Source organism: Salvelinus alpinus, chromosome 29 (genome assembly GCF_045679555.1).
Source record: "Salvelinus alpinus chromosome 29, SLU_Salpinus.1, whole genome shotgun sequence".
In the NCBI taxonomy this organism is placed as follows: Eukaryota; Metazoa; Chordata; class Actinopteri; order Salmoniformes; family Salmonidae; genus Salvelinus; species Salvelinus alpinus.
In genome coordinates this window covers 39,347,479-39,369,014 of record NC_092114.1, presented here as the reverse complement: position 1 = coordinate 39,369,014, position 21,536 = coordinate 39,347,479, and the positions used below count along the sequence as shown (strand labels likewise).

The 21,536-nt window shown below is 46.7% G+C and overlaps 1 protein-coding gene across 2 annotated transcripts in view; it reads right to left on the bottom strand.

Moving 5' to 3' along the window:
- Positions 1–21,536, bottom strand: part of LOC139558697 (poliovirus receptor-like) — an 84,675-nt gene that overhangs the window by 41,452 nt on the left and 21,687 nt on the right. Inside the window, exons 2-7 of one of the 2 annotated variants that reach the window (XM_071374018.1) lie at positions 17,157–17,266; positions 16,614–16,857; positions 15,992–16,291; positions 15,504–15,621; positions 14,797–14,945; positions 7,533–8,263 (exon numbers count right to left, since the gene is read on the bottom strand). In XM_071374018.1, the coding sequence (XP_071230119.1) occupies positions 7,713–8,263; positions 14,797–14,945; positions 15,504–15,621; positions 15,992–16,291; positions 16,614–16,857; positions 17,157–17,266 (1,472 nt within the window). In that variant the 3' untranslated portion in view covers positions 7,533–7,712. Of the gene's footprint in view, positions 1–7,532; positions 8,264–14,796; positions 14,946–15,503; positions 15,622–15,991; positions 16,292–16,613; positions 16,858–17,156; positions 17,267–21,536 lie in introns of those variants that run through there. The other variant, XM_071374019.1, reaches the window with a different exon arrangement.

The window sequence follows — 21,536 nt, the reverse complement described above, 5'->3', positions numbered from 1 at the left end:
AGATTTTTCAAGCCTTGAAACAATTGAGACATGGATTGTGTATCTGTACCATTCAGAGGGTGAATGGGCAAGAGAAAGTATTTAAGTGCTTTTGAATGGGGTTTGGTAGTAGGTGCCAGCCGCACCGGTTAGTGTGTTTGCTGGGTTTTTCACGCTTCACAATTTCCCGTGTGTATCTAGAATGGTCCACCACCCAAAGGACAACTTGACAACTGTGGGAAGCATTGGAGTCAACATGGGCCAGGAACTCTTGACACCTTGTAGAGTCCATCCCCCGACAAATTGAGGCTGTTCTGAGGGCAAAAGGTGTGCAACTCAATATTAGGAAGGTGCTCCTAATGTTTTGTACACTCAGTGTATATAGCCATGTTATTTTTTACTCGTTATTGGTATTCACTGTGTATTTATTCCTCGTGTCACTATATTTTTACTGCATTGTTGGAAAAGGACCCGAAAGTAAGCATTTCACTGTTAGTCTACACCTGTTGTTTACAAAGCATGTTACAAATAAAATGTTACTTGATTTTGATTTGAGCTCTCAGGTGCTGTGACAACTGACAGCAAAACAGACACAAATGTGACAGTTTCTGATGAGAAACTGAGAGAACATTCAGGAGGCGGCGAACTAGTCAACCAGTGAGCAAATCCTGTCCATCTGTCCATCCCGCTGAGAGACTGACCTGGAGAAAAAATGCTTTAGGCCATTAATCTGACAAGCTATGTCAATGTATTCAGCCTGAGTGGCGCGGGAAAGGTGAGAGCAGAGCAGCTAGGCTCCAGGGCGGTCCACACAGGGCTCAATGAAAGGCCCCCTGCGGCCGTCCACAGCCCTGCCGGTCCATTAATACTGGCCAGCCAGAGTCATTAGTGGCCTGTCGATATATTGTAGGCAGGCAAGCGGCCGGCAGACCCGAACTTAGTAGTCTATCAAGCGTTTCTGCTAGCCCTGCCATCCTCTGGCTAAGGTCCCAACCCCAAAGGTAAACAACGAGCTACAGGTCATGTGGGCGAGACACTTATTGGCGAGTCAAGGAAAATTATTTCAAATATTCCGGCATTCAGCATTCCAGTGCAATTTTATGGTCTACTTAGTCTCAACAATGACATTCCACAATAATGCCATGGGAGAATATGTTAGGCTGTTTATTTTACAGTTTTTGTATATATCTCAATTTCAATATAAATTATAAATTCTTGACAATTAATTTCTAATTCGGCATGGAATTTTTACATGCCTGGGAATTCTGACATGTCCGTCTTCCATTCATACTGGGGGATAAAGGGTCGTTTCTAATGAAGAAAATAATTAGCATAGACGGTGACCTACAAAATCCAAAATCCACATTCTCTAACACATAGGTCTCGTGAGGAAAGAAGTTCCATCTCAGTCACTGTTCAAAACAACGTGGACCTAATCAAATAATATGCAAACACATTTTTTGTGCATGTCAGCTCTACCTGATGACACAATTTTGAAAAACTACATTACATTACCTTAAAAAATAAACAGGTCTACTTCAGTCGTTATGCGCCCTGGTGCATTATTTAACATTCAGCCTGTGTGCCCCGCCAAAAACAATTGCTATCCTTCCACCTTGTCAGTTGACACCCAAAGATTGTAGATTGTCTGAGGTAATTGTTTGTCATTCACAATGTCTAACCTTTCAAAGCCTTTACATGCCAGCAGACTTGAGGTAGGTTGACTTTCGGAAACTACAATTCCACACCATGTACAGCAGGGATCAGCAGCTAGATTCAGCCACGGTCCGATTTTTTGTTGAGCGGATGGTCGGGGGGCGGACCATAATTAATTACAAATCATTTGCAGACTGCAAAAAGACCAAAGAGATATAATATTTGACTAAAACACAATTTAAAACCTTGCTTACATTTGCATATGATCACATGCGTCTTTCTATTTTGGGGCCAAATTGGAGAACCCTGGGGCCAGTTGGAGAACCCTGATGTACAGAGATCTTCAAAGGTTATTTTTTCACTACCGTTCCCTTAACTGAAACTATGCCATTCATGTCACAATCGCCTGCATTAGGTCAACAAAGTTAAAAGGTCCGAATGAAGAGAGGGTTTGACAGAGTGCCGCAAAGAGGCGTAGTCAAGGCGACGGACGAGGACCTAAAGTGGCCTCAGGAGGACCATAAACGGTCCCTCTCATAGACTACAGTCAAGGATGTTGTGGCAATGTAGTACCACAGGTTTGTCTGAATAAGCCACCTTATTTATGTCCATCAATATCATTTGGAACTGTACCAACATTAAAAATAACACCATCCAGCCCACTTGTTGTGAACAACTCATTCAGGGAACCCTCAATGCATCTACTTGAGAAACTGCTCGTTGTCATCAGTAGTCTTGGCATGATGGTTACGCTACGTTTATTATAGCATTGTTACACATGAATAACCATATAGTTTCTCTAGCACTCTGGGTAATTACACTGGTCTAGATAGGAATGTTGTGGAACAATGTGATAAATGTAACAAAGAACAGACAGTTCTCTGTGTAATACAGTGGCGGTTGGTGCGGTTTAAGATGAGGGAGGATGATTCTTTTTTTATGAACATGGCCTTATTACAGCATATTGGATGACTTTTCATATTCCATTCACCCAGCTCAATGTAACATTGATAAGTTTAGGCTATTACATGACTCTCATTTTCCCTGTTCCCATCATGAGGTTGCTACAAACTAGCCAACGAATGAAAGTTTACAACGTAGGTGCACAGCTCGAGAGAATTTTGAGTAATAATGGTGACAGTGACACATTCAATACCACCTTGCACAGTCTTGCCTGCATCTAGCTGATCTAGGGTTGCAAACAAGAGCTTCTATTGGACAAATTCAGGTATGTTTATCCCCGTTTTGTTCGCTTCCGCTTAAGAAACGTTTTTTTTCAACAGAATCGCCGCAATGAATACACCCCTGAACACAAACAGTTAACTTTCATACCGGACACATACAAACAGCTCGTTATATATATATATATAATTCCTTCTCTCATCTATGTGCTCTCCTCCTCTCACCTTTTCCCTTCGCTTGTGGACTTCAGTGCAGTGCATCAGCTGTCTGTGACCAGGCGAAAACAACTTTAAGCCTAACCTTCATACCATGACTGCTACACACAGCCTACATTGTTGTCAGGTTATAGTCAACATAGGCATTGCTACTAGAACTAACGCGTTAGTAAACCCGCTACAATCATGCAGAACAGTGTGGTCAGCAGCAATCAGTTTAGCAGTTACACCGGCAGGCCCCGGTGGCATTAATTGAATAAAGCCAAAAGCTTACCTTTACTTGGAAGAGTTCCAGTGTCGAACAGCCATAACCAGCTAGCAAACATAGCATCCCTCTCTGTTAGAGCCGGGTGTTTGAGTAGGCTAAACGATCTAGCTGCATTTGACACTAGCTATGTAAGTGAAAGTGAAAAGAATATATACTATGAAATATAGTATATAAAAAAATCCTCTCTCTCCCTCTCTTGTTCAAAACTGTATAACTAGTCTTTCTCTCTGAGTCGACTACTCACCACATGTAATGCACTGCAGTGCTAGCTAGCTGTAGCTTTCAGTACTCGATTCATTCTCTGATCCTTTGATTGGGTGGACAACATGTCAGTTCATGCAGCAAGAGGTCTGATCGGTTGGAGGACGTCCTCCGGAAGTCGTCATAATTACTGTGTAAGTCTATGGAAGGAGGTGAGAACCATGAGCCTCCTAGGTTTTGAATTGAAGTCAATGTACCCAGAGGAGGACGGAAGCTAGCTGTCCTCCGCCTACACCATGGTGCTACCCTACAGAGTGCTGCTGAGGCTACGGTAGACCTTCATTGCAAAACTGTGTGTTTTAATCAATTATTTGGTCACGTGAATATATTTAATCTGTTTCACTATTTTGTTTTTCTGAAATCCACTGAGGATGGTCCTTCCCTTCTTCCTCTGAGGAACCTCCACTGGTGTAATAATGAGAATCGTTTCAGTTCTATATCGAGGTAGACCTAATAACAGCAAGGGCTAAAGCAAAACATTGTCGATATACATGTTACACACAATCAAATTCACAGATGGACCACTACGCTGTCTGAATGTCACACACAAGACTCAAATCATATTTAGAAATCCATCATACTTTAATAACACCAGAATACAAAAATAATGTGACAGGACAAACTGGAACGAAACAACCACAATGTCAGATGGTGATACAGAAAACATTGTTATACTAGCAGCTTGTAGTGAGAGACAAACATCTGGGAATATAGGAGCATTTTAATATTAGTCATATTCTCCAGGTCATAATCCTGTCAATATTGTGCACAAGAAAAAAAACATACCCCACTGTAGAATTGAGCCGGGAAAAATTAATATCTTATTATGCCAGCAACTAGGCTAACATGACCACATCAATTAGTCATGCTTGTTGCACGCTATGTTCGATTTATGTATACTATGTACACGAGGGACACAGGGAATACTGCATGTGGTGGAATTGTGAATTTAAGGCTTTGTTTGGTTGTCTTGAGATTAGAGTCGGACATGAATCGTAGGCTGTCGTGACCCATTAGGCTTCTTAAAATGACCACCACCACTGCCCTTAGCCACGGAGAGTAATTGCATCCCAGAAACGTTGCTTTTTATTCCATGTGAAATTGGTGAAATTGGTGCTGGTTTACTTCTTAAAAACCAGGAAATGGGGAATGAAAGGTTAAGCCTTTGTAGAGAGAGATGTTCTCTCTCTGTTCATCTTAATAGCAAGATGGACAATGATGATGGAGCCCAACGAGGAACAATCTTGCCCCTGCTAATGGGAGGCATTGCACTCAAGGTGTGTGTCAGGTCGGGGAAAGATATTTGTGTGTGTGTGTGTGTGTGTGTGTGTGTGTGTGTGTGTGTGTGTGTGTGTGTGTGTGTGTGTGTGTGTGTGTGTGTGTGTGTGTGTGTGCGTATTCTATGGGTGAAACAGATCTTGAGAGAAGGTGATTATATGCTCTCATGTGAGTTTATCTGTGGAAGAGAGAGAGAGAGAGAGAGAGAGAGAGAGTGTTTGTGTGGAGAAGATGGTGAGAGCAGCTTGGAGTTCAAGGCCCTCGATAATATAATGTACCTCTATGTACCAGTAGGCTACAAGATACATGCATTGACACACATGTAATTACAGTAAGGTCATTTGTAGTCATTGGTTATTTTCCAACCAATTCCCATAATAGTAGTCTGTGATAAATGGACCAATTTACCATAATCTACACAGCACTTCTAAAATAACATTTCTTATAGGAAGCCTCGAAGATAAATACACACTTACTTCATTACATGGATATTCTACATCAAGAAATACACAACCAACACTTCACAGAAGACTGTTATTTTTCTTCATTTAAAAAAATGCTTATACCGATTCGCACAAAACATCATAAGGAAAACAACCCGTTAATTTGGACACAGTGGTGATGATCTGATAATGTGATATGAATATGTGATAAAAGGCAAAGGAGGAGTCGAACACAATATTTTCAGAGCAGCTGCCCGGATACCAATACCCAATCAAGTTTTCATCTGTCAGGGGTGGCACAGGAGACCACTCCAAAGGCCCTTTGAGTCACTCCGGCTCCGCCAGTGAAATATTCATGTCCATGCGGGTCCTCGTGCTAAGCAGTTTCCTATCACCGTCCCACAACCCCTTCATCAGTGAGGTTACTGTGCATGAAATGAGTGATGAATGACTCCGAGATAAAATCATGATAGGCTTAGCAATCCATATGTATGAAATTATGCAACTCCTGCATAATATCGAGCTATTACGCAGTGAATCAGCGTGTGGGATATACACACACAACTCAAAATCCACTCGCCGACACAAATCTGTTCAATCACGCTACACACACCCTTGCACAATTGACACACTCGTCAGCACACCCACGCGCGGCCGCTGCTTTAAAGTGTACGCCGCTAATCCGACAGTGGAACATACCGCGGGTGGGGTTAGCTCCTTACCCTCGTTCCAGGTCTGGCAGAGAGTCAAATTCGGTCCACTCAGAACTCGAAAACACATATGCCGGCCAGGCTTAGAACTAATGGGCCTCGCACATGGTCAGAAATACCCCCACACACAGTCACAGGCGTATTTAATGTGTTACCGCCCCCTCAGAAGGCCAGAAGAGATTAGAGAGATCCAGCAAAATAAATAAAAATACTCTAAGTATTCCGCCCTGCTAAAAAAAAGAGAATATTTCTAAGTCTAAGTAGATAATTGATCATAGACAGTCTACCTCATACCACCTCATAATTCCTACTGTATTCGGGAGCAAAATTTCGTAATTTCAGCCTTATGTGCAGCTCGGGTTTAACTGGATTAAATCGCACAAGTACTCAATACCAGCCGGAAATCAGCCTCTCTCTCTATCCCTCTGCACAAGATAACGCGCAACACTTTTTCTTCCACTCCTGAATTAAACATGCGGGGTAGGAACAGCTTGTTCTGGTAAAAACAGAGAGGGAAATATTCCGCCTCTGCCTCTGATCCTCGAGCGTCGGCGGCGAAACATCTCGTTGCCATTAAAAAGACGGCGCATTGATCGACTTGCCGGGGAAATGGAGTGTGCTCCCTTCTAATTGGTCAAACTGACAGGCAGAGCAGGAGGCACAGTTAGAGATGGGTGTGCCTGTCCATCTGTCAGTGGGTCTGTTATCTGTCCTTAGGCAAACTAGACAAGCTGGTTATGGACCCTAAGCATGGTAGGCTAGCACACCTCGGACGGTGCCAGCTGACCCGCTGACCCCTGCTTAGCAGTGACATTCCACCAACATGAACAGAGCCAACATTCAGGTGGGAAAAAAACAAAAAACGGATCTGGTCACTCCACTTCTCTCGTTCAAACCCCATCCCCGGCTTGGTCTACCATGTCGCTGGTCTCCCAAATGTAAAAGAAAATAATCACAAAGCCATTAGAAAGAAGGAAAAGTGCATGAAAATAAAGTTGGAAACTAAGTTGGTGGGACGAACCTCTGCCTAATAGTCATTAAAACCAAATGTGCTTCCACGAGGCCTTAAGGCCCAAACATCTTGAGAATACAAAGACCATTAACATAACACTGTGTATGAATGCCTGTTACGATGCACATTAAGCAAGTTACAGCTTTGTTCCTTGCCCTCTACACCGCGGTTCACCGGAGGACATCTTGAAGCAGTAGCAGTGGTTATAGAACTAGTGTGACCATCTATGAATGCGGCTAAAGTTTTACCATGATGACATTGAATGGTACATTTCCTTACCAAGAAGAAAAGTCTTTACGGTGTTTGCAGTCCTGTGGATTAGTTGGCTACTAACGCAGTCACACGGCCATTCTTCACGTTTCACTTGCTAAGCTGAAATGAAATGGAGCAGTAAGCAGCATCGAATAGGAGATACATCGTTTAATCGTTGGGGTAGACTGACTGACTTCGAGACGTCTAGTCATTCAGCAGTGCCCTCAAGTTATCATTCTGCTTGTCCATCAGTTACAGATCAGTTTCAACTCCTTGTTTTGTTTCTGTAGTGATTTATTTTAATAGAAAATAACCATAAGCGAAGCATGTCTCTATAGTATGCAGGGGAAGGGTGGTTGGTGGTATCATTCCAGAGAGGTGGTTGGAGGTTGGTGGTGGACTCTCCTCCCTGTCCTCAGCTCTCCCTCCTGGACCCAGTTGGTTGACCGTCCCTCTCTAGACGTAGATGGCAGTCCGGGAGATGACCGACCCGTCCCGCTGTGACTCCATGTCGTCATCCAGGTAAATGTTGACCCCTCCCATCTCCTCGTCGCGCCGGTGGATGTGATAGGCTGGCGCCATGCCCACGCTGAAGCTGTCGTAGCGCTCCTCTTCCTCCTCCAGGCTGTCGTCGAGTGCGTCGAACTTCCGGCGCTCCGCCTCATCCATTTCGCTGCTCAGCAGGATGTCGTGGGCGGTGGGGTTGGAGCCTGGCGGGCCGTGGAAGTCGTTAACCTTGGCCAGCGTTCCGGGGTCACTCTCGCGGTACGTATAGATGGGCCCGTTGATGTTGGGCCCAGTGCCTCCATTCTTGTTGCCAGCTCCGCCGAAGAGGCGGGCCTTGTTCCCGTAGGCGCCTGGCTCTCCGTTGCCGGGGTAGCCGCGCCGTTGCCGACGACTGCGGGTCACCAGGACGGCAATCAGCGCGCTGACCAGCAGCAGGGCCAGCAGGCTGCCGATGATAGCCCCCGCCACCACGCCCGCGTTGGACGGGTCCACTATGGCCTCTGCAGAGGGGGGAGGAGGGGAGCAAAAGGTAGAGACAAAGAAATGGGGGGAGGAAAGGGAGGGGGGGTTGGTTGGTTTTTAATGGGCCTCATTCCGTAGGAGTAGTACTGTTGTTCTGGTGCTCTCCTGGTGAGATGCGGTCAGTGAGGTGGTGGTGTCTCGATCAGTGTTGTAGCGATTAGACTGGGATTGATTCCTCCCCTTTAGTTGCAGTTTTTTTGCAGCCCCCCGTTGCCCATTTCTACGGTCCTAGTACGGTTGGTGTGAGCCAAGTTTGAGCCGGTCCACTCTTGTTTCGGTAGAGAAACAAAAATGAGGAAAACATTTTGTGACACACGATGTGACGAATCCCGGGTCTGAGATTTTGACCGAGGCGTACATCGGGCACAACAACGCAGAGACAAGAGAGAGGGACAGGGATTAGGAAGTGAAAGGGGACTACAGAAGTGGTAATGACTAGCACTGTGGTCATGCATGATGAAATACATCAACATACTGCTGCCCTCCCCCCCAGCACCAAATGGGTCAGTTAGTTTAACCCCAGGCTATGAGCGCTCCCCCACTGTAAACCAGGAACCTGTCCAATGGAGGAACTCAACTCAGAGCCACATGACGCTATAAGAGGCTGACGCCCACCTGCAGTTTGATCCATTCCAAACTCCGACCTCATACAGGGCAGCTTGGAATGCCCTGCCAAGACAGAGGGCTTAGGAGATGCGTGGCCTTGATGTCTATATCTAATTCTGGGTATGGGGAGGCGAAAACGTCAAAGCCATGGCACAGGGAGAAATAGGACAGGGGTAGTCAGGACTAAATCAACTGGAAAGGGGTGAAAATGATCACATCGAGCTTATATCACCGCCTATATTACTGTCACGTCAGAGAGATTAGGGGAAGAGGAGCACAACAGCAGATACCACCTGAACAATCTTTTCCTGTTTCGGAGAATCGCAAACAGGAAAGAGATTCTCCGAACAGGAAAGAGGCAGGGAAAATAACATGGATGTGGGATGATGTTGAAAATAATGATGAGTACGATTTGAGGTTCTAGCTGTACAGTACAGGTAAAGTACCCATATTTATAGAACTGTAAATATCCAATAATAACCTACGGTTGGACACACTCTTGGTGCACTTAACTCTTGTCTATTAAAATCCCTCCAGATAATGTGTGGAGCGTGAATGTACCGAGTTCTGCTGCCAGTGTGAACTCTGTCAATGGGGGGGGGGGGGGGGGGGGGCAGAGCGCCTTCTCAACCTCTGCATGCACATTCAACTCAAATCTCCTGTCCCATCAACCAAAACTTCTCCCTTTCCCTGAAAGTCTCCTGTGTTTCCATGACAATCTCAATCATTTCACATTCAAGGAGACTACTCGGAAGCGAGCCAGGCATTTCCTCAATCACTCCAATTCCCTCGCTTTCTTTTCAGCCATACGGGAAGCGGACACAAAGTCTCACACGCAAAATGTATTTTTTACTCCTCCATTTTAGTCCACAGACAATTTAATCCCCCGTCTCTCTTCGGATATTGAGTTTCTAAATGATTTATTTCTGAGAACGCCAGGCAGATGTGCTGAAACTGAAGCAGAGAAAAGATGCCTTACTGAATAACAGCCACTACTTCACCCTCGTTTCACCTGGAACCTTTACGTGTCCTTTCAGTAGTACATTCTCACACACACACACGTCTCTGCCTCGCTCACACACACACACACACACAGCAGTCTCTGCCTCGCTCACACACACACAGTGTATTGTCTCTTTAATTCTCTCTCACACACACACGTCTCTGCCTCACACAAACACACTGTGCTGTCTCTAATTCTCTTTCTCACACCACACACACAGCTGTCTCTTCTCTGAATTTAATTGAGCTGCTCCCTCGCCCCCCTACAGAGGTGAGGAACGCTAGGAGGTATCCCCCCCCTCGGTGACATCCCTCTCTTAGTCACTCTGCTTCCTCATTCACCACGCCTTCTTCCCAGCTGCAGTCTCTATGCAGCAGTAACCCTGTATTCACCCAGTTGGCAAGTACTCTTAAGTGGACTTGCTGGCTGCTTTTAGGATGTGTCGATACACACAACAAGGGAGGGGTGAACTAGTGTAGCTCCGAGAGGGCCCCTCCCACTCAGACACACCACAACAATGTCAGCTCGGAGGAAATGAGCCTCTGCTAGGAGTTACTGAAAAGAAATGACTGCATCGTAAAAACAAAGAGATGCTGTAAGCAGAGATGGGTGAATCTGGATGGGGTATTGATTCTCACCGTGTCTGGTGGTATGTGGCTAGATGTAAACACACTGCATTTGATAGCTGCAAAGGCTAAACACCCTGTTAACGTGTATACTCTGCATACTGGGTAATATAAACCTTCAGCAGTCTGTCAAATATTATGGGGTTACCGTCTAAACACATTTGATTGGTTTAGCTTAAAGCTCTTTTTTTATTTTTTTTTATTTTAACATTTATTTAACTAGGCAAGTCAGTTAAGAACAAATTCTTATTTACAATGACGGACTACACTGGCTAAAACCGGACGCCGCTTGGCCAATTGTGCAGCGCCCTATGGGACCCCCAATCACGGCTGGTTGTGATACAGCCTGGATTCGAACCAGGGTGTCTGGAGTGACGCCTCTAGCACTGAGATGCAGTGCCTTAGACTGCTGTGCCACTCGGGAGCTCCCCACTAGGCTTATTTAGACACCAATTCTTCAGCGCATACATAATATACACACGTTAGCATCTGCTTGTCTTAAGACTCAATAAATTCATAACATGAACGTCTCTATTTTTAGCTAAAGGACTGCTTCTCAATCAGCTCTGTGACTACTGTGCTAAGACCGCACTATACACAGGCACATTATTTTGAGACCCATTTTAAGTTGGACAAATCTGCTGCGGTGATTGAATCCAGACCTCGACTGTTGATAGAGATCAACAAACCGACACAGTTAATAGCAATGTAGCAATCTGCCTCAAAATGAGGTATTCTGTGTTTCCGTGAGTCATTCATGGGGGGGAAGCTGAAGAGCGAGAGAGAGCGAGAGAGAGGAGGAAGGAAGGAGAGAAAGAAATAAGTGTGTGGTTTCAACTTCATTCTTTCAGAACAGAGTGAGGCCCCAAAGCTGGGGTAGAGGGGGAAAAGCAATCCTCAGTACTAGTCCTGAAGGATTTAGGGCACTCTGTCTTCCATTGGCTTCCCATTGATTAATGATGGGGGATTATTGAGACAGATAGTCATCTGCTGTGTCATAGAGCTAACCCTCTGGCTAATTGAAAGGTAGCTTCATGACCCTGGAGGATTACAGAGCTGCGCTCCTCCAGCCTGAGGCTATGCAGATAGGGGAGCTTGTTTGTGCTGGGTCAGGGCAGTTGCATTTATAAGCCAGGAAAAATGAGGAAAATGACAAAGGCACAAAATGGCAGCGTGTGAGCGGTTAAGGCAACGGCAAAGCGTTCGGGATTAGACTTTATCATTCAAATTGAAATGCGGCCGCTCACAGGCAAGGCAATCATTGCCCTTTGCTTGGGTGTTTAGACGCCTGGCACGGGAACGCCAAAGCAGGCGTATCGTTCGGTCGTCCTTCGACGTCAAACGGCTGAGGCAGAGCGGAATTGGGGAGGGGGTCTCTCCTGAGAAAGTCAGGTTGGTACTGGAGGTAGGGTTGGTGGAGGACCTGATTGAGAACGTGGCCCCAGTTCAGAAGGAAGCACAGGGTGGTTGTTGACATTTAAATGAAAGTCAAACAAAGTCTTCCTGACTAGTAAGTAATACACTGAACCACACACATTGCTATCAGAAATATATACTCAGATTCTTAGTCAGATGCTCCACGCCTCAGGCTTCATTCAATCATTCATTGTGTTTTGGCAAGGAGATAAAATACATATTTTTTATATACATCTTTAAAATTGACCAACCTTGGACATCAGCCATCCCACCTGACTGGGTTAACTTGCAGAGGTTTAAAAAGGGATAGTGCAACATTTTGGCGACGAAGCCCTTTCTCTACTTACCCAGAGTCACATGAACTTGATGAGCATGCTAGCTGTTCCAGTAGACTTCTAGTCATTGTGCTAGTTAGCTAAACTACCTTCAACTTCCTTCAAACTGCACGCAGAGACAGAAAAATTGCATCCATGAGTTCATCTGACTCTGGGTAGGTTGAACAAGGGCTTTTCCTCGAATCGCAAAAAAAAATAAAATACACACACTATCCCTTTAAGCTCTGCAAGATAACCCAGTCAGCTGGAGGGCTGGTGTCCAAGGTTTGTACATTTTGCTAGTTATTTGGGGTTAGTTCTTTGTAACACGCGTCTTTAGGCAAGGTTACTGGGTCACATTGGACTAGCTCTGCAAATGGGCAGATGTTCATGGTAGATACTCTCCAACTTGTTTATTTGTACCTTCCCGCCAGGTTCTCCATGGGGGCAGACTTAGCCTCTCTCTGGGCGCCACGAGGCAGCCTCTGATAAGCCACCGTGGCCATGTGCCTGTCTCTCTCCTTATCTCCCTCACAGAGATGAGACCTCACGGTCTGGCAATTCTCACTGCACCCCCTTAACATGGCCACAACTGAGGCGGGAAACAAAATCTGCTCAATGGAGATGGATTAATCTAGATATGACAATTTATTAAAAGGGGAACATCCAGTGGCCTCCAGCCAGTCCAGCCCCGAGGAGGACGTCACCGGAGCGAAGGCTACAATACAGTAGGCTACTAGCCCCAGGTTTATGTCAGCAGACATTTCAGTGCCAGGATATCCTCGGTCTAGATTCGTTTATTATTCTGTCCCTGCGGAGGCTTGTGTGTGGGTCCAGCGGATGGCTTGCCTGAGGAAGTGAAGTGGTGTGTGTGTTCTTCTGATCCCTTCAGAAGCGTTCCAGTGAACAGCGACAATAATGCCATGCACCGAGCCAGCTGGACCACCCACTAAGGAGGGGGGGGGGGGCTTGGAGAGAAGAGCGGTCGCGACACTCTGCCAGGCCATTGAAAGTTTAGCAGGAGTCATCTTAGAGTTCTATGGGACTTTTCTGTTATTGTTTCCCCCCGCTCTGCCTCACTCCCTACGCGGACAGATCCAGCTGGCGCCTTGTCGACGCCAACCCGCCATCTCTGACACGTGCCCGCTGAGCAAGTGTCGAGCGAGAGAGTGGCGCTTTTTCCGTTCGTCAGCAGAACTCGGTTCTTGCGTTCACTCGGAGGACGTGGGTCACGTGACCGAGCGCTCCTCTTTTAAAAACGCAGAGACGGGACTTCATCTCCTACTTTGTGCTCTCCACCCTCGTTACAAACCCAACCTTAAAGGGGTGTTATAAAAAGCCACCCCCCCACAGATAAATATCTCAGCGCTTCTATCAGAAGTTAAAGGAACAGAGAGCTTTTAACAGGATTCACGAGTGAAAAAAAAAGAAAAAGAGGTAACTGATTGTGTTTGTGCTACAAAGTGGTTTCATTTCAAAGTTGCTTCGTTTCAAATGTGTTCCTTCGCACAAAACTCATCCTGTCACGGGATGAAACAAAGCCAAGGACAAAGTCAATGGAGGTCGAACCAGGTTGTTTTCCTGGGTACTTGCAAAGATGTGGGGCTGGTGGGAGTGCCAGCCAGCCCTGATATCGTAGTCTCAAGGCAACGATGCCAGCGAGAGCACCAGAGCCTTACTTCTTCCCCACCTCCCACACGTTTCAGCAGTGTGTGCATACAAAGCACCTTTGTTCTCAAAGGGAGACAACTCAGAATCTCTAAAAGGATTCCCACGGATTCTAAATGTAGCTTTCGCGGCGTCTTTGGCGAGAACAAGCTCCAACTGCGCTGGTTCCACTGATCTAAAAAAAGGCGGCGCCCGTTTTGACCAGGCAGAATCCACAATGTAACAAAGTCAAAGCTCGCCAACGGAAGGCCGCGCCGTGTTAATTGGATCAATGTGTGAACGCATGGGCGCAGAGAGAGGAGAAACCGCAGCATATCTCCGAATACATCCATTTTAAAAGGAGGAAAGATCTGTTGAAAGTGCATGCAGAGGAAGAGCGGACTCTTAATTGAAGGGGGGGGAGACCTACACTGAGGTTAGGGGGGAGAAAAGAATACCCGGCAAACTGGCTCACACCAACTGATTTCCCCGCATGAATAAAATAACCCTTCTCAGAACCCCTACAAGTCAAACCTTCACCCAGTTACCTGCCCAGCAGATGACAGAGTCAACTGTGAGTGAACGTTAATCTCTGACAGTGTAAATGATGGAAAAGACCAGCCTGCAGGAGTTTAGCTCTGATCCCAGTGTGTGTGTGTGTGTGTGTGTGTGTGTGTGTGTGTGTGTGTGTGTGTGTGTGTGTGTGTGTGTGTGTGTGTGTGTGTGTGTGTGTGTGTGTGTGTGTGTGTGTGTGTGTGTGTGTGTGTGTGTGTGTGTGTGTCCACAAATGTTTGTCTGTGTTGCACATATGCTCGTGGGTGGGATTGTATCATTGTGTGTATGTATCATTAAGTAGGAGTAGGGAGGCAGCTGTCACACGCTCAGTGGGCTTGACTCACCGATGACCGCTGTGGTGACCTGGTGCTTGCTCACTCCCAGCCGGTTCTTCACCTCGCAGACGAAGGTGGTGTTCACAGCCTCGTCCACCTTCCGCACGATCAGCTTGTTGGCGTTGATCTGCACCGTGTCAGGCATAGGACCTGACATGCTGTGTGTGGGAGGGAGAGGGGGAACAGCAGTGAGAGCGAGTAGAGAGAGAGACCATTTTGGAAGAACCACAACCATATGACCGGGTCCTGTTCCATATTCCCCTTCCTAACTCAGAACTTCTACTGGAGGAGCAGGCTGTCGGCTGCAACAACAGTCTATCTATCTAACCGCCATCTGTCTAGCGCCACGAGACGAAACAAAGACCATGTGGTAATAATCAACAAGAGGAGAAAAACAAATTAAATATGGTTTTCTTTTCCATTTAACTGCTGCAGAGATACTTGTGTTCCCCATTAAGAGATAAAAGCAAGCTGCTGGGCCCCAGAGGACGGGCAATATTGGTAATCTAGCAGATCAGAATGGAATTGTTAATTGATTGTTTATGCCTGACTGACGACTCCTGTTGTCTGGGATAGACAGGGGAGACTTCGTCTCAAGTCATTCTTCCATCTCCGGGTGAATTAAGACCAAAATGGGGAAGGATACTCCAAAAGTCTGGGACAGTCATAAGACGGATACTTCGTAAATCTGGGACAGTCATGAGAGGGATACTCACACTGTCCAAGTGACGGTGGTGGGGGCAGGGTTGCCAGTGGCCTGGCAGGTCAGGACAGCGTCGGTTCGGCCGATGTACCAGTTGTTATCATAGCCCACTATGGACACAGTCGGGGGATCTGAGAAAGAGGAGAGAGAGGGGAGAGAGAGAGAGGTTACTGCAAGTGAACGCTGATTACCTACTGGGGTGCAGGAGTGGAAGAGGTTTTCACAGCAAGAGTTGAGATGACTAGGGACTGATGTCTCACGCTAGGTTAAAACAAACACAGAGCAGCTCTAACATGCTTCTGAAATGGAGGTTGTGAACCACGCTCGTGTGATGAATAACCCAACCTTGTCTGAGACCTGAAACCTACTGCCTATCATTTTGAAAGTGTTTTTTTACCCACTTGGTTGAATAAGAAGGTTATTTGAGTAATGCCTAGGCTTCGGCTCAGAGGGTTAACATTCTTGTGCCGTGGGTTTCGAAACCCAGTCGTTCACGCTTACACTCGACGGCCAACTTCATGGGGAAGGTCTGGGGCTTGTCCTGGGTGCGCTGGCTGATTATGCAGGTGACCTCCTTGCCGTTGTCCTCTGGCGTGGGCACTGCGAGGTACTCGCTCCTCACCGTCACCGTGCCGTCCGGCCCTTTTTTGGAGGTGGTGTTTTCAGTGCCACCGACCGCTCCCATCCACTTGATGGTGGCCGCTGGCTTGCTGTCGGCAGCCTCGCACTGGGCCACGACCACTGGTTCGCCGCTGGTGCTGGCTTGGACAACAACGGGAGATGCCGAATTCTTGGGTTTAGCTGAGAGAGAGAGAGGAGAGAGGAGAGATGGGGAGCGAATGCATGAGTGGGTTTTTATTTGTTGTGCACATACAGGAAGTGTGATCCCTCTGAGAGTTGGATAGAAGACAGAGTGCAAGAGAAAGGCAGCGGCGACTCAGCTGGCGAGGACGGAAAGCGGGGCGATCGATGCGGCGGCTTAACAAGGTGGGCGCATTGGAAGTGATGCGTTTCGTGACACCGCATTCATTTGAGGACACCATTAGTCATAGCACCGGAGCCCTCTCTTCGCCGAGTGCAATTAGGGCACAGAGTGACAGAAAACAAAACACCAGCTGCTCACCAAGCATGACCAGATTGGTGGTGCCTTGCTCATTGCCGCTGGGGTAGGTGGCGTACTCGCAGGTGTACCGCCCGGCGTCGGCCATCTTCAGGCTGGTAATAGTAATGGAGGGGCTTGTCAAGGTGCCTTTGATGAAGCGGACACGCCCAGAGAAGGGAGATTCGGGGAAGCTCTCGCCGTATGTGGGGTGAAAGACGGCAATGTTGTCCCTCTGGCCTTCCGTGGGCTCCCATATCCACGACACCTGCATCCAAGAGGAATGACAAGGAATTAGAGGGTAGCAGGACGGCAGTCAATGCACATAGTGTCTATCCACATGTCCAGGAGGTATGATATAGCATATGGAGAGAAAGAATAACAGCCACACTGACAACAATTTCAATGCAGAAACGTTTTCAACATTGTTGCAACATTAAAACTCTAGACAACATCTTCACAGTACTGTTCTTCCTTTTCAAGGAAAATCGGAGGGCAGTATTTGTCTTTCTCCGCGCCAAGGCCGACATGCACAGCAGGCTCTCTCATCAAGTGATATCTGGCTACCTGTGTGAGCTTGGTGTTTCCTCCGTCGACAAACTGACAGCGGAGGTCGACCGACTCGGTGGGGTACGCCTCCACCTCCGTCTCCACCCTCACCCGCTGACACGAAGCAGCTGTGGATGGAGAGAGAGAGAGAGAGAGAGGGGGAAAGGGAAAAACAAATAAGCATTATCAGTCTCTCATTTTCTTTCTGTGGCTCAGGTTTACAGAACCACCTCCCGATTCACTACCAGTGTATAGTAGAGATTGATCAGTACAGCATGTCGCCAGCCAGCTCGACAAGGGTGGGCAAATAGGGTGACTGAGTCTTAGCGGGTGTGCATCTAACTGTGCCAGCGCTGTGATTGTGAGGAGTGGCTGGGAACAACTCATACTAATGCTGAGTGATTGAGCAATGCATATGTGAGTGACTCTGCCTGCCCCCCCCCCTGCAGGGAGACAATGGGGCTGAGGCTGTCAAACTGATTCGTCTAGACTGAAAAAACAGCAATCAGCTCAATTTAGAGACTTTCTTTCTCAGTATCTATTTGGATTGCACCTCACCGCCGCCCCCCCTCCCCAATCGACATCTTAAATCACCGGGATCAAAATGAACCATCCAGTTTCAGGATATTATTCACGGTGGTGAAAAGCTCTCTCTGTCGCAGGTATAAGTGCCAAACTGGCCACATTAATGAATGAGAAAGCGCCTTTCCAGTTTGGCACTTACAGTGCATTCAGAAAGTATTCAGACCCCTTGACTTTTTCCCTTTCACTTTTTACAGCCTTATTCTGAAATAGATTTTTTTTTAAATGCTCATCAATCTACACACTCACATCATAAATACAAAGTGAACACAGGTTTTTAGAACTTTTAGCAAATATATTAAAAATAAAAAAACGAAATACATTATTTTCATAAGTAGTAAGACCCTTTGCTATGAGACTCGAAATTGAGCTCAGGTGCTTCCTGTTTCCATTCATCATCCTTGAGATGTTTCTACAACTTGATTGGTGTCCACCTGTGGTAAATTCAATTGATTGGACATGATTTGGAAAGGCACACACCTGTCTATATAAAATGCCAAAGTTGACAGTGCATGTCAGAGCAAAAACCAAGCCATGAGGTCGAACAAATTGTCTGTAGAGCTCCGAGACAGGATTGTGTCAAGGCACAGATCTGGGGAAGTGTACCAAAACATTTCTGCAGCATTGAAGGCGCATGAACACAGTGGTCTCCATCATTCTTAAATGAAAGAAGTTTGGAACCACCAAGACTCTTCCTAGAGCTGGCCGCGCGGCTAAACTGAGCAATCAGGGGAGAAGGGCCTTGGTTAGGGAGGTGACCAAGAACCCGATGGTCACTCTGACAGAGCTCCTCTGTGGAGATGTGAGAAACTTCCAGAAGGACAACCTTCTCTGCAGCACTCCACCAATCAGGCCTTTATGAAGCCACTCCTCAGTAAAAGGCACATGACAGCCCGCTTGGAGTTTGCCAAAAGGCACCTAAAGGACTCTGACCACGAGAAACAAGATTCTCTGGTCTGATGAAACCAAGATTGAACGCCTTTGCCTGAATGCCAAGCGTCACGTCTGGAGGTGACCTGGCACCATCCCTACAGTGAAGCACGGTGGTGGCAGCATCATGCTGTGGGGATGTTTTTCAGCGGCACGGACTGGGAGACTAGTCAGGATCGAGGGAAAGATGGACGGAGCAAAGTACAGAGAGATCCTTGATGAAAACCTGCTCCAGAGCACTCAGGACCTCAGACTTGGGATATCAGTTTATTTTTATTTTTTTATAAATTTGCTGAGACGTCTAAAAACCTGTTTTTCCTTTGTCATTATGGGTTATTGTGTGTAGATTGATAAGGGGAAAAAACAATTAAATCAATTTTATAATACGGCTGTAACTTAACAAAATGTGGAAAAACTCAAGGGGTCCGAATACTTTCCGAATGCACTGTATTACCTGCATCATCACACCAGACTATTATTTAGAAGTATCGAAATAGAAGCCTCTGACTCACACAATTACCACCCAGCTCATTTCCTGTAATTGACTTTCTATGATTTCCAGTAAACTGATTTCCTTGTACGTCAGCCTTTTAGATAAACAAGGTATGACTACTGTGAATCTTTAAAAAAAAGGTCAACTCAGCGAGATGACGTTGCGCGCAAGTAAACACAGTGGGTCCATTTCCACAACGACTACGAGCGTTGAAGCGCGAGGCTAAACTTCAGACGTTTTGATCCTGTAGCTACCACACTGTAGCAGCGTGGAGTGCAGCAGTGTACGTGCGCAGATACTCTGTGCGACAGTGTGAGAGCAATGTCTTGCAACGCGCTCATCTCAATATCTGCGGCGCGGCTCGTTGCAACGTCATCTCGCCGAGTCTACCTTTGAGCATGCTCAGCGGTGCTGTGCATGAAAGACCCAGCATGGGCATCGCCTTGAACCGGTGCCTTCTGCAGGCTAAGCTAAGATGAATAAGAGAAGGCAGGTTAAGATTCTCTACGTCTTTCTTTCAAAAGCACTTCAGTGTGAGCTTGGAGATGGCAACCACAGGAGTGCCTTTGAAAAACAATGACTTCCAGCGTCAACAGAAAACAGGCATTAGATCTGAGTGAGCGCACTATCACGAAGGAGAGCTGTGCTTCAGTTCAATACGGGCTGACAGACATATGTAGAAGACCAGAGAAAACCCAAATCATTAGGCCCGGCTTCTTACTGGCTTCTTACTGGCCAGTATTGACCGTCATATCATGAAAAAGTTTTTTATTCTATAGTCCTGTGAGACTCTTATCAAGTCTACTCCGTTCATGTAGACATTCTTTCTCAGAAATATTCCTTGATCATTCCTGCATTAGTCAGGAATCATTAACATCACTGAGCAAACGGGAGCGAGCGATAGCCTATTGTCACATGGCTCATTTAACAGGCAGACTTGAGCCTATGGAATACACGCAGAGCCAACGTCACATGCATCTTCCGGCTTGTAAGCAGCAGTGAGCAGGAAAGAAAAAATAATTACCACCTCAGCCATAATCAGTTGTGTTATCCACACACTGGGCCAATTACAGATTTCACGCATGTACGTTTCCCCTGCTGCCTGATGGCTTTTACTAACGCTCACCTCATATGTACAGTATTTGGCAATGCTGGCCAAAGTGAAATGTGGTTAAGAGAAAAAGCTGTGGAAATGAGAAAAATTATTAGAGGAAGCTTTACGACCTGGAGTCCGACTCATTTAAAAAGGGTGATCGGTTCTGTATGCGGAGCACCCTTGACATTTAACAACCCGAACAAGCAAAAATATAGTTAGTCAAGCGCATAGGCGTAATTACCGATATTTCTGCCAGAACGATGTGAAAATGGCAAGTGGGGAAAGCACACAAATTAATAACAAGGGTTCAGGGAGGAGGCGCTCTGCTGGAGGCCCTTGAAGAGCCGTGTTATTTCAGGCTAGATTGGAGACAGAAGAACAGGTACGGGTTCTGGCTGAGTTGTCAAGCAACCAACATGAAGAGGGAGAGAGAGAAGAGAGGAGAAGAAAGAGAAAGGAAGATGGAAAGGGAGGGAGAACGAGGGAAAGAGGAAGAAAGACAGAAAGGGAGGGAGAGAGGGAGAGAGCAACAGAATGAGGGAAAGAGAAAGAGAGAGAGATGGAGAGGAATTGAGATCGAGGGAGGGAAAGAGAGAGAGAGGGGAGAGACAGAGAGAGAGAGAGAGAGGGGAGAAAGAAATGGAGATGAGGAGAGAGAGACAGCCAAGGCAGTACTAGAAGAGGGCATAGGTGCAGAGAAACTACAGAGTGAGCTGGGAGAATGGGTGAGTTGCATGTGGGCACTCTGTTATTTTATTTTTTTTAACACCAAAATAGATGAAAAAAGAAAGCAGGAAAGAGGATAGAGTGCTGCTGTGTACTTTAGCCCAGAATGTGTCCAACACGAAATGAGTCGAAAGCAAAGGCACTTTTCCCACCCGCCACTCTTTATGTGACTGACCCCTGTGATGAGCGTTGGTGCAGTGATGACATCTCTGCCATATTAAAGCAGACCTCCGGTGAGCCGGCCCATTCATCCCCCCCCCCCCCTCCCTCTTTCCTTCCCACATCTGAATCCATTAGCTCTGCAGGTATACTGATCACAGCCAAATGGGCCACGCTAGAGGATTAGGCCCTGGCAGCTCGGGTCATACCGCTCTCTCCCTCGGTCCTTCCACTCTCTCACTCCGTCTCCCTCACTCTCTGCCACTCACCTTGGTATCCCTCTCTCCCTCTCTTCTATACAAACACACAAGGCACACCCTAACATGGGCAGAGCACAAACTCAATAAACACACACCGTGCAGGGACAAAGACACACCTCACAAAGATAGACTCACTCAGGAGGGACACGCAC